This window comes from Moschus berezovskii, chromosome 14, assembly GCF_049115385.1.
Source record: "Moschus berezovskii isolate FMDL1 chromosome 14, NW_MosBer_1.0, whole genome shotgun sequence".
Lineage (NCBI taxonomy): Eukaryota > Metazoa > Chordata > Mammalia > Artiodactyla > Moschidae > Moschus > Moschus berezovskii.
Genome location: NC_142473.1, coordinates 57502412 through 57518066, shown reverse-complemented (window position 1 = coordinate 57518066; position 15655 = coordinate 57502412). Strand labels below are relative to the sequence as shown.

Sequence of the window (15655 nt, the reverse complement as noted above, 5' to 3'; positions counted from 1 at the left end):
AGTTCAAGGTTTTCAACATATTTGCAGAAGGATTACTCCAAAACATTAAGAACCATCTTATAGATGATCACAAGGGTCCTGCTCTGAAATGCCAATTTTAGGATCATTCAGTATCAGTGTTGTTTCAAAACCACAAAGTAACAGTTTACTCACACTGCCCAGTATTCATTAACCTAAGACTGCCAGGTATTCACTATAGAAATAATGTTGCTTTTAGTAACATTCCCTAAATTTGTTTTTATCCTTGAGATCTGACTAGCATCAGAAGTTGACTCCCCTCAGTAACTTACAGTTTAACATCAAGGAAAGAGACATCATCTATGTTGTTTATTTCAAGAAACATTTACCAAGCCTCTGTAACATGTCATACTTCTGCCAAGGATGGCTGGAAACAAAAGCTCCAAGAGAAACTCAACCTACACCGTGGACTACTCTCTTAGCTTCCTTGATCCAATGCCTCACTCATCTCCTGCCACTCTTGAATTGGCTCTGCTCTACTTCCTGCACAGACTTGACTTCCTCCTCCTCTTCTGTACTGCTGGGGTTGTCTTCAGCTACCTTTTCAGTCTATACTAGAGTGACCAATCATCTGGGTTTGCCTGGATCTGAGGTATTTACTGACATGGACTTTTAGTGCTAAAACCAACAGTCTTGGGCACACCAAGGATGACTGGTCACCTCACGACATACTCTCCTTGACCCATTTCATTCATCCCCCGGCTTCATTTATTCCCAACAACAACATCATCTGCTCAAACCATCCAAGCCAGAAGTCTGGGAGTCATTATCCCTCGCATCTCCCAGTCTGGTGAGGTGCCAAATCTTGTCAGTTTTACCTCCCAAGTAATTCTTGACTCCCTGCCCTCCAAATCTCTTGACGGGACTATTTCAATTCCAAGTGTCAAGGCCTCCCTCATACCCCCTTCCCCTTCACTATCCACAAAGCTGCCAAGGTAAAGTTTTAGAAATGCAAATCAAGTCATCTGTCAACAAAACTTAACTGGATGGCTACTTCATACTCCATGCCTTGGGGATAGAACAGTGAACAAAGCAGTCAAAGTCCTTACCCATTTAGAGTTTGTACTGAAGAAAAGAGAGACAAATAATAAACAAAGAAGTCAGATGGTAGTAATCTATAGGGAGAAAAAAGACTATAAGAATAGTGTCTAAGAAGTTTTGCTATTTATTTAAGATTAGGAAAGGCCTCATGAACAGAGCCCTGTGGGAAGTTAAAGAGCCACCAATGTGGATATCTCAGCAAAGACTGTTCTAGGCAGAAAAAACAACAAATTCAAAGGTTCTGAGGCAAGAATGTAAGCAAGGTGCAAGGAACAGAAAAGGTGAGTGTGCTGAATAAGGAAGAAGGAAAGAAGAGAGCCAAGCGTGAGACATGTAGGGCTTTGTGGCCCATTAGGAAAGAAGTCATTAGAAGGTTTAGAGCACAAATAACATAATTTCTGACTGCTGTGTGGAGAATATACTATTAAGGAGCAAGGAAGGAAGCAGGAAGGCCAGTTACAAGGCTACTGCAGTAATTCAGGCTAGAGGTGACGGTGGCTCAGACTAGGGTGGTAGTAATTAGTGGATGAATTCTGGGTACATCTTAAAGGAAGAAACAACAGGATTTGCTGATGGACTGATTGTGAGATATGAGAGAAACAGAAATCAAGGATGACTGGATTAAGCAACTCAAAGAATGAAGTTGTCATTCACTGAGATGGAGAAAACCAGAAGGAGGTGATGGTGGTGGGTGGAGAATAATTAGGAATTAAGTTTTCAGTTCTGTTCAGTTCAGTCACTCATTCGTGTCCGACTCTTTGCGACCCCATGAACCACAGCATGTGAGGCCTCCCTGTCCATCACCAACTCCTGGAGTCCACCCAAACCCATGTCCATCGAGTCAGTGATGCCATCCAACCATCTCATCCTCTGTCGTCCCCTTCTCCTCCTGCCCTCAATCTTTCCCAGCATCAGGGTCTTTTTAAATGAGTCAGCTCTTTGCATCAGGTGGCCAAAGTATTGGAGTTTCAGCTTCAACATCAGTCCTTCCAATGTTTTGAGGCATGTTAAATCTGAGATGCCCATTAGCCATTAAGTGCTGTTGAAAAGGTAGCTGGTTATTCTTATCTGAAGTATTACACTTTGTTCAAAAGTTTTCAGTAGCGCCCTATCCCCTAAGGAGCCACAGGTCCATCAGTGACGTGTAAGACTTCTTCTTCTGGCCCCTGTATTTCTCACCATTCTCCCATACTCACACTATTTTCAGCCTTATGAAACATTCTGCAGTTCTCCTAGCTCTTTTGTATGCCCTTCCTTCTGCCTAGAATGTTCTTCTCAGACCTCATCTACCTAATTCCTCATCAAAACAGCAGCTCAGTTATTATCTCCTATGTGAAGCCTTCCCTAACACTGCTAAGTGAGCAGGGCAGCCTTGCCTTCTAAGTTCTAACATGAACTATCCCACATCTGTTTTTATAGCACTTACCACACTGTATTCTAATTGTTTATACATCTGCCATCCCCACTAGACTATAAACACCCTGAGGGGGAAAAAAAAATCAGCATTTTTGTTGATTTCTCTCTCCTGTTCTCTTTAGTATTTCCTTCCATGCAGCAATTATGTTAGAAAAGATGAGGAACACAGAGTCATGAACATCTTGATTTATTTATGCTAGTTAGGACCATACTAGCAGAAGAAATGGCAGGCAGGGACTATACCAAGATACTCCCAGCTTGCCGGTGAAATGCACTGTCTTTTATCAACAACTCACAGTCTCGCTTGATCATTACAGTCACTGTCCTCTGTGCACCCATCTCACCAGATCAACCCGTTCTGTTTTATAGTAACAAGATGGTCAACACTGCATAAGCTCTTTCAAATTTTCTGCATGTCTTTTGAATCTCTAAAACACGTTCATCTAATTTGTGTCAAACATCTCAGCAACAAAACATGCAAAATATTCTTAAATATGAATGACAATAAATATGACTTCCTACAAGATGCACTTCCTGCAAGATGATTAACTATACACCTTCTCATCCCTCCTGATCAGTTCCACCCATAATTTTCCCTAAGATATATAAGCTGTATAGTCTATATTATCTTCCCTAATCTAATTCCTTCACAGCATTTTTATAGCCTGAAATTATCTTAAGTCGATGAGAAAGACCTTGTCTGTCTAATTTGCTGTTTTATAACAGGGCCTAGAATAATGCTGAAAATGTAGTAAAACCTGAAAAAATATTTCTTTATTGAATCCAGGCAAACAGTAACAACCATGCCCAGTCACTGCCCTCAGTGCCAACAATGATAATTTAAATGCTCTCACTATAGATAAGGAAAAAAAAGGATGACAGGACACTCTTAAGTCTCTGTTTTCTCATGTATTAAAGGAGATTGATAACACCCATTATATTGGATTGTTATAAAGATTACATGAGATAAACATTTGTGAAAATATCTACCATAGTGCCCAGAACTCACTCAATATTCACTGGCACCTATTATGAGCTGGAAAAGATGGAAGGCAAAAGGAGAAGGGTGAGGCAGATGATGAGATGGTTAGATAGCATCACTGACCCAACAGACATGATCTGAGCAAATTCTGGGAGACGGTGGAGGACAGAAGAGCCTGGTATGCTGCAGTCCATGGGGATATAAAGAGCTGGACGTGACTGAGTGACTGAACAACAATATTATGAGCCAGGTGTGAAGATACAATGATTGTGGCAGACTGTATTTTCCAAAGATGGCTGCCACAACATCTCCCATTCTTCTTCACCTTCCCATAGACAGGTGGAGTCATCCTCTCCCCTTGAATCTGGGAAGGCTACAATGAATATTGTAACCAAAAGAATGAAGCAGACACAACACTGCTTGGCTTCTGAGGCCAATAAGAAAAGGCAATCAGCTTCTGCCTTGCACTGGAATGTGAGTTTTTAGAGCCATGAATTACTGGGTAAGAAGCCTCACCACCCGAAAATACGCTCTGAAGAAGCCCAGGCCATATAAATAGGTCACACACGATGACTGGTCAATAGCCCCTGCTGAAGTCCCAGCTGACAGCCAGCAACAACTGACAGACATGAGAATAAAGATGCCTACACATGATCAGGCCTCAGTCACTGACGCCTCTCAGCTGAGGCACCAGACATCATGGAACAGAGAGAACCATTCTCATTGCACCGCGCCCAAGATCCAAATCAGAAGAATCTATGAACATAATAAAAGGGCTGTTTCAAGTTGCTAAATCTGGGGGCAATTTGTTACAAAGCAACAGTAACTGGAACAGTGATGAACCAGATAAACAAGTTTCCTGCCTTCATGGAGTTTATATTCTAGTGGGAGGAGGGCATACAATAAGCGAGAAAATGTCAGCTGGAAATAAGAATTATGAAATGCTGGAACACTGGATATCCACATGCAAAAGAATGAAGTTGGGCCCTTTCCTTACACCATATGCAAAATGATGCCTGAGAAAATAGTTATTATTTATAGGCATACCTCAGAAATATTTTAGGTTCACTTCCAGACCACTGCAATAAAGAGAATATCAAAACAAAGCAAAGCAAATAAATTTTTGGTTTCCCAGTGAATATAATAGCTATGTTTACATTATACTGTAGTCTATTAAGGGTGTAACACCATTATGTCTACAAAACAATGTATACACCTTAATTAAAAAATAATTTATTGTGAACTTCCCTGGTGGTCCAGTGGTTAAGAATCTGCCTTGCAATGCAGGAGACACGTTCGATCCCTGGTAGGGTAAATAAGATTCCACATGCTGCAGGGAAACTAAGTCTGCGCATCATGACTGGGGAGTCCGAGTGCCACAACGAAACAGCACATTTGCCACAAGTTAAGACCCGATGAGGCCAAGTAACTAATTTTTTTTTTTAATTTATTGCTAAAAATGCTAGCCATCCTCTGAGCCTTTAGCAAGTCATAATCTTCTTGCTGATGGAGGGTTGGAAACATGATGAGAATTACCAAAATGTGACACAGAGACAAGAAATAGGCAAACGTTGTTGGAAAAATGTCACTCATAGACTTGCGCAACTCAGGGTTACCACAAACCTTCAATTTGTAAAAAAAAAAAAAAGGAAAGAAAGAAAGGTAGTATTTGCAAAATGCAATAAAGAGGAGTACAATAATATAAGGTATGCCTATAAACATTTTAGGGCTTCATTTACACGTTACCTTGAACCAACATCTAATTTGAAAACTACAGTGTACTCTTACTGTGAAGAAGTATAATAAGAACAAAATATGTAGAAATGTTAAAGTGATAATTACTGATTTAAGAGCTAAGACTATAGAACTCTCAGAAGAAAACACAGAATTAAATCTTCATGATTTACTTGGGTTAGATTATGCCTCCTTAGATACAATATAAAAAGCACAAACAAGAAAAAAAATGAGACTATCAATAATAAGAACTTGTGTGCTTCACAGGACACCATCAAGAAAGTGCAAAGACAACCCACAGAATGGGTGAAATCATTATGTGATCAGGACAGTGTATCTAGAATATGTAGAGGGCCTTCCCTGGTAGTCCAGTGCCTAAGACTCAGCACCCCCAATGCAGGAGGCCAGGGTTCAATCTCATATGCAGCAACTAAGAGTTTGCATACCACATAGGAGATTGCATGCTGCAACTAAAAACATCCCACATGACACAACCAAAAACGATCCCTCACGCTACAACTAAGACCCAGCACAGTCAAATAAACAAATCCGGACTTGAATCCATAAAGAACTCTTACAATTCAATAGTAAAGACAAAAAACCCACAAAAAACCCATGGAAAAAAATGGGCAAAGGATCTGAACATGTATTTCTCCAAAGAAGATACACGTATGGTCAATGAGCACAGGAAAACATGATCAATATCACTAGCCATTACAGAAATGCAAATCAAAAACATAATGATAAAACTTCATATTCACTAGGATGGCTAAAATTAAAAGACAGATGGTAGGAAGAGTTGACAAGAATGTTGAGAAAGTAGAACCTCATACCTTGTTGGTGGGATTGGAAAACAGTGTAGTCACTCTGAAAAAGTTAATCACCTCAGCTCCTCAAAATTTTACATATGACCCAGAAATTTCAATCTTAGGTGTATACTAAGAGAATTGAAAACATGTCTACACAAAAACTTGTACACAAATGTTCATGGTAGCATTATTAATTAAAGCCCCAAATGTGGAGACAACCCAAATGTCCATCTGTTGATGAATGGACAAATAAAATGTTGTATATCCATACGTTATGAGTTGATTTGTGTCCCCCACAAAAGGATATGTTGAATTCCTAACCACCGGTACCTCAGAGTATGACCCGATTTGGAAACAGGGCCTTTGCAGATGTAATTAGTTAAGACAGGTCATACTGGAGCAGGGTGGGCTCCTAATCTATGACTGTATCCTTATAATATGGCTATGTGAAGAGACAGACACACAGGGAAGAATGCCAAGTGACTATGAAGGCAGACAGTGGGGTTCAGTTCAGTTCAGTTCAGTCGCTCAGTCGTGTCCGACTCTCCGCAACCCCATGAATCACAGCACACCAGGACTCCCTGTCCATCACCAACTCCCGGAGTTCACTCAAACTCATGTCCACAGAGTCGGTGATGCCATCCAGCCATCTCATTCTCGGTCGTCCCCTTCTCCTCCCGCCCCCAACCTTTCCAACTCCCGGACTTCATTCAAACTCATGTCCACAGAGTCGGTGATGCCATCCAGCCATCTCATTCTCAGTCGTCCCCTTCTCCTCCCGCCCCCAACCTTTCCCAGCATCAGAGTCTTTTCCAGTGAGTCAACTCGTCACATGAGGTGGCCAAAGTACTGGAGTTTCAGCTTTAGCATCAGTCCTTCCAATGAACACCCAGGATTGATCTCCTCTAGAATGGACTGGTTGGATCTCCTTGCAGTCCAAGGGACTCTCAAGAGTCTTCTCCAGCACCACAGTTCAAAAGCATCAATTCTTCGGCGATCAGCTTTCTTCACAGTCCAACTCTCACATCCGTACATGACCACGGGAAAAACCATAACCTTGGCTAGATGGAACTTGGTTGGCAAAGTAATGTCTCTGCTTTTTAATATGCTATCTAGGTTGGTCATAACTTTCCTTCCAAGGAGTAAGTGTCTTTTGATTTCATGGCTGCAATCAGCATCTGCAGTGATTTTGGAGCCCAAAAAAATAAAATCTGACTCTGTTTCCACTGTTTTTCCATCTATTTCCCATGAAGTGATGGGACCAGATGCCGTGATCTTTGTTTTCTGAATGTTGAGCTTCAAGCCAACCTTTTCACTCTCCTCTTTTACTTTCATCAAGAGGTTTTTTAGTTCCTCTTCACTTTCTGCCATAAGGGTAGTGTCATCTGCACATCTGAGGTTATTGATATTTCTCCCAGCAATCTTGATTCCAGCTTGTGCTTCTTCCAGCCCAGCGTTCCTCATGATGTACTCTGCATATAAGTTAAATAAGCAAGGTGACAATATACAGCCTTGACGTACTCCTTTTCCTATTTGGAACCAGTCTGTTGTTCCACGTACAGTTCTGAATGTTGCTTCCTGACCTGCATACAGGTTTCTCAACAGGCAGGTCAGGTGGTCTGGGATTCCCATCTCTTCCAGAATGTTCCACAGTTTATTCTGATCCACAAACAGTCAAAGGCTTTGGCACAGTTAATGAAGCAGAAATAGATGGTTTTCTGGAACTCTCTTGCTTTCTCCATGATCCAGCGGATGTTGGCAATTTGATCTCTGGTGCCTCTGCCTTTTCTAATACCTGCTTGAACATCTGGGAGTTCACGGTTCACATATTGCTGAAGCCTGGCTTGGAGAATTTTGAGCATGACTTTACTAGCGTGTGAGATGAGTGCAATTGTGCAGTAGTTTGAGCGTTCTTTGGCATTGTCTTTCTTTGGGATTGGAATGAAGACTGACCTTTTCCAGTCCTGTGGACACTGCTGAGTTTTCCAAATTTGCTGGCATATTGAGTGCAACACTTTCATAGCATCATCTTTCAAGATTTGAAATAGCTCAACTGGAATTCCATCACCTCCACTAGCTTTGTTCGTAGTGATGCTTTCTAAGGCCCACTTGACTTCACATTCCAAGATGTCTGGCTCTAGGTCAGTGATCATGAATCAAGGCAAATTGGAAGTGGTCAAACAGGAGATGGCAAGAGTGAACATAGACATTCTAGGAATCAGTGAATTAAAATGGACTGGAATGGGTGACTTTAACTCAGATGGCCATTATATCTACTACTGTGGGCAGGAATCCCTTAGAAGAAATGGAGTAGCCATCATGGTCAACAAAAGAGTCCGAAATGCAGTACTTGGATGCAATCTTAAAAATGACAGAATGATTTCTGTTCGTTTCCAAGGCAAACCATTCAATATTACAGTAATCCAAGTATGCCCCAACCAGTAATGCTGAAGAAGCCGAAGTTGAACGGTTCTATGAAGACCTACAAGACCTTTTAGAACTAACACCCCAAAAAGATGTCCTTTTCATTATACGGGACTGGAATGCAAAAGTAGGAAGTCAAGAAACACCTGGAATAACAGGCAAATTTGGCCTTGGAGCACGGAATGAAGCAGGGCAAAGGCTAATAGAGTTTTGTCAAGAGAATGCACTGGTCATAGCAAACACCCTCTTCCAACAACACAAGAGAAGATTCTACACATGGACATCACTGGTCAACACCGAAATCAGACTGATTATATTCTTTGCAGCCAAAGATGGAGAAGCTGTATACAGTGAACAAAAATAAGACCAGGAGCTGACTGTGGTTCAGATCATGAACTCCTTATTGCCAAATTCAGACTGAAATTGAAGAAAGTAGGGAAAACCACTAGACCATTCAGATATGACCTCAATCAAATCCCTTATGATTATACAGTGGAAGTGAGAAATAGATTTAAGGGACTAGATCTGATAGATAGAATGTCTGATGAACTCTGGACGGAGGTTCGTGACATTGTACAGGAAACGGGGACCAAGACCATCCCCATGGAAAAGAAATGCAAAAAAGCAAAATGGCTGTCTGAGGAGGCCTTACAAATAGCTGTGAAAAGAAGAGAAGCGAAAAGCAAAGGAGAAAAGGAAAGATATAAGCATCTGAATGCAGAGTTCCAAAGAATAGCAAGGAGAGATAAGAAAGCCTTCTTCAGTGATCAGTGCAAAGAAATAGAGGAAAACAACAGAACAGGAAAAACAAGAGATCTCTTCAAGAAAATTAGCGATTTCAAGGGAACATTTCATGCAAAGATGGGCTCGATAAAGGACAGAAATGGTATGGACCTAACAGAAGCAGAAGATATTAAGAAGAGGTGGCAAGAATACACAGAAGAACTGTACAAAAAAGATCTTCACGACCAAGATAGTCACGATAACGTGATCACTGACAGTGGGGTTATACAGCTACAAACCAAGGAATGCCAAAGACTACTAGTAAACCACCAGAAGCTAGGAAGAAGCAAGGAAGGATTTTTCTGTAAAAGTTTCAGAAAGAACACGGCCTGGCCAACATCTTAATTTTGGACTTTAAGCCTCCACTAAGACAAATTTCTGTTGTTTCAAGCCACCCGTTTGTAGTATTCTGTTATGGCAGCTCTGAAGTGACTTAGCAGCAGCAGCAGCAGAGAACTTACACCATACAATGGAATATTATTCAACCACAAAAAGGAATGAAGTACTGACACATGCTTTAACATAGACAAACCTTGGAGATACGCTAAGGAGAGGGAATCAGACACACAAGATTGCTTATTATATGATCCCACTTATATGAAATGTCCAGGATAGGCAAATCTACAGAGAAGTGTATTAGTGGTTGCCTGATGCTGGGGGGTTGGGGGGCAGGAATGATGAAGGACTGCTAATGGATACAGGGTTTCTTTTCTGGGGTGATGAATATCTTCTCAAATTAACTATAGTGCTGACCGCACAACTCTGTAAATATATTAAAAATCAAAGAGTTGTACAGTCTAAATAGGTGAACTGTACGATATATGAAATATATCTAAAGAAAGCTTTTAAAAATAATTATGAAAAAAAATTAACAGAGACAGAGAGAGAGGAGTAGAGCATTAGGAAAGAGCTGTTACACGAAGTCATGTGTGAAATTTGAGCTGAACCGTGTACAGTGAGGAGAGCTGTGAGAAGAGCATTCCAGGCAGAGAGAATGGTACAAATTTCCTTGGGTAAGAATGGGCTTGGCATATCTAAGGAACAGAAAGGTAAACATGGCTAAAATATAAGTGAGATAGAAAGTGCTATGGGATAAAGTTGGTAGACAGGCAAGGGCTAAAATGTGTGTATTAATTCCATAAAAATTATAGGAAAAAAGGGTAGCTACAGTAAAATTCCAGGCAACTTTATTTCATCTCCAGTCCTCAGCATGCACCTTTAATCTCAATAGGCTTATATATTAGTAGTAATAGTTAACCTCATTTCATATTTAAACATTCATAACTATGGTGTTGGAGAAGACTCTTGAGAGTCCCTTGGACTGCAAGGAGATCCAACCAGTCCATTCTAAGGGAGATCGATCCCGGGTGTTCATTGGAAGGACTGATGCTAAAGCTGAGACTGCAATACTTTGGCCACCTCATGCAATGAGTTGACTCACTGGAAAAGACTCTGATGCTGGGAAGGGTTGGGAGCGGGAGGAGAAGGGGACGACTGAGGATGAGATGGCTGGATGGCATCACCGACTCGATGGACTTGAGTCTGAGTGAACTCCAGGAGTTGGTGATGGACAGGGAGGCCTGGCGTGCTGTGATTCATGGGGTCGCGGAGAGTCGGACACCACTGAGCGACTGAACTGAACTGAACTGTAACAAACAATTACTCTTATGGGTATCCAGTTCTAAAGTTATCTGAACCTGCTAAGTTTGGGCCTGGACTAGTCTTAGCAAGAGCAATCTCAAATAGTCAAAATCAGTATAAACCTAGCCCTGAGCCAAGAGTTTTAAGTCTTGAAGGCATAAACATCTCAGTCAAAACTAGGGGACTTCCTTGGTGGTCTAGTAATTAAGAATCCATCTGCCAATGCAGGGGACACAGGTTTGATCTCTGGTTTGGGAAGATCCCACATGCTATGGAGCAATTTAGCCTGTATGTCACAGTTACCGAAGCCCTCATGCTCTAGAGCCTTGGCTCCACAACAAGAGAAGCCACAGCAGACAGAAGCCTGTTCACTGCAACCAGAGAGTAGCTCCCACCTGAGAAAGCCCACGCGCCAGCAGTGAGGGCCCAACGCAGCCAAAAGTAAGTAAATAAAACTCCTAGAAGCTCTCTCTGTAAATACTTAACTGTTGTGCTGAGGAGCTGAGAAGGGAGGTGAACCTCAAATACCTGCTGGGACTGGAGTTGGGAAGTGGGGCACGGGTCTAGAAATCAAGTTTCTACCTATACCTTATGTAAGGTAGACCCTTCTCTCAGCTAGTTTACCTCAGTTTCACAGGCAGGAGAGCTGGCCCAGGAGCCCCCTGCAGTGGGTGTTCTGGTGTGGCCTAAGTGCAAGCACCTGAGAGCGGGTGGACACATGCATGTACACTAGACAGGGACACAAGGCTGGGGCCTTCCATTACAAATAAAGACTGAATTCCTAGTTTTAAGTTTTACTATGAATGTGAGATTTTTCTCCTTGCTTCTGTCATTAAGAATAAAAAATCTGTGATCTATCATAAACTCCTGAATCTGTCAAACAGCAAGCCAAATCAACCCATTCTAGAGATCAAGGATTTTTCTAAGACTCACACAATGTTCCTATGAGTCAAGGAATAGGGAAAAATCAGACCGCCATCAGGAATAATGCAAATGAAATGAGTATTTAACTCGATATATGTGCTCTCAGTCTATTCACCAATTCCTACCCACTGGACATTTGCAGGTGAAGAAATTCTGAAGTTAATCCAGAAGCCTGCCTTTTCCATTTTGGTTCCAAGTTGGACTACAAGTTTCAGCAAGGAAGGTGATAGGGCAAAATCAAGAAGGGTAATACCCTATGTCATTACTAAGGGTAAATACTCTTAGTTTCTCTTAAGTGTTCTCTCCCGCCTTATACTGTTATATAGCCTGCGTCAAACACCTGTTGACCTCATTATGGAAGTATGTCAATAACACCCAGAGACCTAAGCAGCACATTCGAAAATGCAAAAAAAGATGTTTGAGATAACAGACACAGAAATCTGAAATCTAAACAGAACTGGCGAGCCCACTGAATAAATGTTTTGAAATAACAAAGTGATTAACCAGAAGGCAAGGCTACAAATAAACCCAATAAACATATCACCACACATTTGTATACAAGTCCACCCATCTCTTAACTAATAGACAAAAGCAGTAAAAGGCAACAGAAAGGCAACAGAAACACTAAGCTTTCCCATTTCCCTGGGTGGGGGAAGACGGGGTGGGGAGCGGAGTTCTAATCAACAGACTCTGCAAAGCTAACAACAAAGTAAAAGAAAACAAAAAGTTTCAATCTGATTAAAGTTAGTAATAAATTGTACTTACTGTTTGGCCTGATTAACATGAACCCCTAGTGTATAGCTCAGCCATTTGTATGTCACCTGCAAGAAGGAGTTTTTAAAAAAATTTTATTAGATGACTGCAGAGTGCAGGTCAGCCCAAAGGGCTCCTAAAGATTCTGAGGCGATTACGCCTTATAAATTACATTAAATGCCACCCCAGTTTTGCCAAGAACCACCCATCTGGGCAGGTAGGACTCAGGCATTTATTTTACAAAGAAGTCTGTATCACAGATTAATGCAAGAATCTAAAACGGTTGAATATACACAGAAAAAGCGCTCAATTTCCTTACACTCCCTGTTTCACCCTGGTCCTTCTTTTCACATTTCTGTCCTTTTATGGGGTCACCACCAAAAACTTTCTTCAAACTCACTCAGGAACTTAAGTTACTTTGGAGTGTACAACTCAGAAACTTCTGAAGAAAGTTGCAGCCACATCAATATTAAAGGGCACAGGTGGTGCAGGGGTCAGAGAATGAATGAAGTGGATGAATATTCTATCAGAGGTTAGATTGAGAATTACTGGCATCAAGTTTTGCTCTTCCTTCCCTCCTTCCTTGAACTGTCATTTGCCACTTCCTTGTAACCTGTCACGCTCCCTTCAAAGTCTTCCAATTCTAAACGCTGAGTTTCCAGTAATTAGAAGACTCAGCACAGATCGGGCAAAGGCAGTGTGATGTAGAGGAAAGCATCAGCAGAACAGACAGACTGGAAAACTGACTATCCCTTGTGTGTGTGTTAGTCTCTCAGTCGTGTCCGACTCTTCGTGACTCCATGGACTGTAGCCCAGCAGGCTCCTCTGTCCATGGAATTCTCCAGGCAAACATACTGGAGTGGGGTGCCATTCCCTTCTCCCAGGAGATCTTCCCAACCCAAGGGTCAAACCTAGGTCTGTGGAGGCGGATTATCCCTTACTAACCACAAATTATTTAGGCCCTCTGCTTCAACTACCTTTTCTAAGGCTACTTCCACCGACCTCTATGCTGCTGCTGCTGCTGCTAAGTCACTTCAGTCGTGTCCGACTCTGTGTGACCCCATGGATGGAAGCCCACCAGGCTCCCCCGTCCCTGGGATTCTCCAGGCAAGAACAGTGGAGTGGGTTGCCATTTCCTTCTCCAATGTGTGAAAGTGAAAAGTGAAAGTAAAGTTGCTCAGTCGTGTCCGACTCTTAGCGACCCAACGGACTGCAGCCTACCAGGCTCCTCCATCCATGGGATTTTCTAGGCAAGAGTACTGGAGTGGCTTGCCATTGCCTTCTCCGACCGACCTCTATGGGTCACTGTAAAAAAGTAAACGCAGTAATGTTTATCAAAAGCTCACAGGAGGCACTCAATCATCACGATTTGCGAAACGCTCTCACATCCATCGTCTCACTTGATCTTTACTTCAACCCTGTGAGGCAGGTCAAGCCTGAATCAATAACAAACTTGGATGAAAACGAAATCAACTGACGGTCAGATTAAACAACTTGTTACTTAACCGGTCAAAACGCAATTTCCTCAACTGTAAACTTGAGACTTCAAACGCCAACCACCTTGCCAGAAACGTGTAGAGACGCCTTAGAAACAACATCAGTTAATGCTCCTCCCTTCCTGCCCGACCTCCGTGGCCCTTGGTCTACGCAGAGCCCAGCACGCCCACCCGAGGAACCTGGATCTGCCGGCGGGGAAGAAGTCCTCCCCGGCGAGTCCTCGCCCTGCCTGGGGCACCAGGAATAGGGACCGTCTCCACTTGACCAGTCCCATGCGGGAACACGCAGAGGGATCAAGGCCCCTGCCGCCCTCGCTGGGCCCAAAACCCCAGTCGCACGCCCGCATTCCCCAGTCCTAGCTCCTCACGATCTTGTTCTGGTCCGTGACGAACTCGTCTATATTTTCCAGATAAAACTGGTCCGCCATGGTGCCGCGGCGTTGCGTCCCGCTGCAGCTGAGCTCCCCTAGCCGCCACAACCGCAGCTCCCGCCGGCGGGAAACGTCTTTTCTCCCTCCCAGGTCCCGGGTCGTTTCCCACGGCAACGAAGACGACGCGCTACGGCGGCCGCTCGAGGGTCAAACTAGTCTCGGAAACGGCGCCCGCTGAAGTAGGTGGGGCTAATAGGAGCTGACGGAAGTGAGGAACGAGGAGCGCAGGCGTGGTCTGGAACGGCTGACTGTGGAACCCTACTGTCGAATCCAGGGTCTGCCGGTTCGTGGCTGACGCACTGCAAGATACCTCACCTTGCTAGGAGCCGCGGTCTTTCCACCCGTAAACTGAGAAAATAATCCTTGGCCTGTCACACATTTAGCCAATGAGTATTAATTAGGTACCTAGTCCGTTTCCAGCTACTTCCTAGGCACCAGGACACAGCAGTGAAAAATAAAGACAGAAATAAATATTTTAGTAAAGTCCTGCCAGCTGGGATAAAGTACTGCCTTTATAATCTCTCAGAACTGAGAAATTAGGGAAAAGTTTCCAGAATGAATGAGAGAGGGGGTGTTTGCTGGGAATAGTTTTCATTACAGTTGAAATGTTGGGAGAAAAGGACACGAGGAGAGATGAGACGAAGGAAGAAGCCAAACTATGCTGTGCCTGCAAGGTTGCGTGGAGGGGCACGTGAACTTTATTCTCAAGAATTGGGGAATTTCAAATAAAATTTCTTCTAACATGAACTAAAAAAATATCCTTCCGTTTAAGCCGTGTTTTTCAGTACGGCAGCACAGTGAATAATGGAGCTGGCACTAGAGTTAGATCCTGGATTTGAATCCTGGTTTTGATATTTGTTGTGTGAACTTAGGTAAATTGCTTAACCACTGCAAGCCTGTTTCCCCATCTATAATATGAATATAGTAATAGCACTCACTTCAAATGTTTGTTGCAACATGCATTCATTCAGGATATAGTTAACAACAACAACAACGAAAAAGTAGGGGCCTGGCATTGTTCTGCAGGTACAGCTGTGATCAATATCACAGGGAGCCTGTCCAAATGTAGCTTACATTTTCTTGGAGATTTTTGAGTGAAGGATAACAGCTTAATGAAAGTGAAAGAGGAGAGTGAAAAGGTTGGTTTGAAGCTCAACATTCAGAAAACAAAGATCATGGCATCTGGTCCCATCACTTCATGGG

General features: G+C 42.7%; 1 protein-coding gene across 3 annotated transcripts in view; it reads right to left on the bottom strand.

The window, feature by feature from the left end:
* Nucleotides 1-14591, bottom strand: part of POLD3 (DNA polymerase delta 3, accessory subunit) — a 46957-nt gene extending 32366 nt beyond the window's left edge. The window contains exons 1-2 of one of the 3 annotated variants that reach the window (XM_055423669.2): nucleotides 14390-14591; nucleotides 12538-12593 (exon numbers count right to left, since the gene is read on the bottom strand). In XM_055423669.2, the coding sequence (XP_055279644.2) occupies nucleotides 12538-12593; nucleotides 14390-14449 (116 nt within the window). In that variant the 5' untranslated portion in view covers nucleotides 14450-14591. Of the gene's footprint in view, nucleotides 1-12537; nucleotides 12594-14031; nucleotides 14086-14389 lie in introns of those variants that run through there. The other 2 variants (XM_088843188.1, XM_055423673.2) reach the window with 2 other exon arrangements.
* Nucleotides 14592-15655: the final 1064 nt, after the last annotated feature.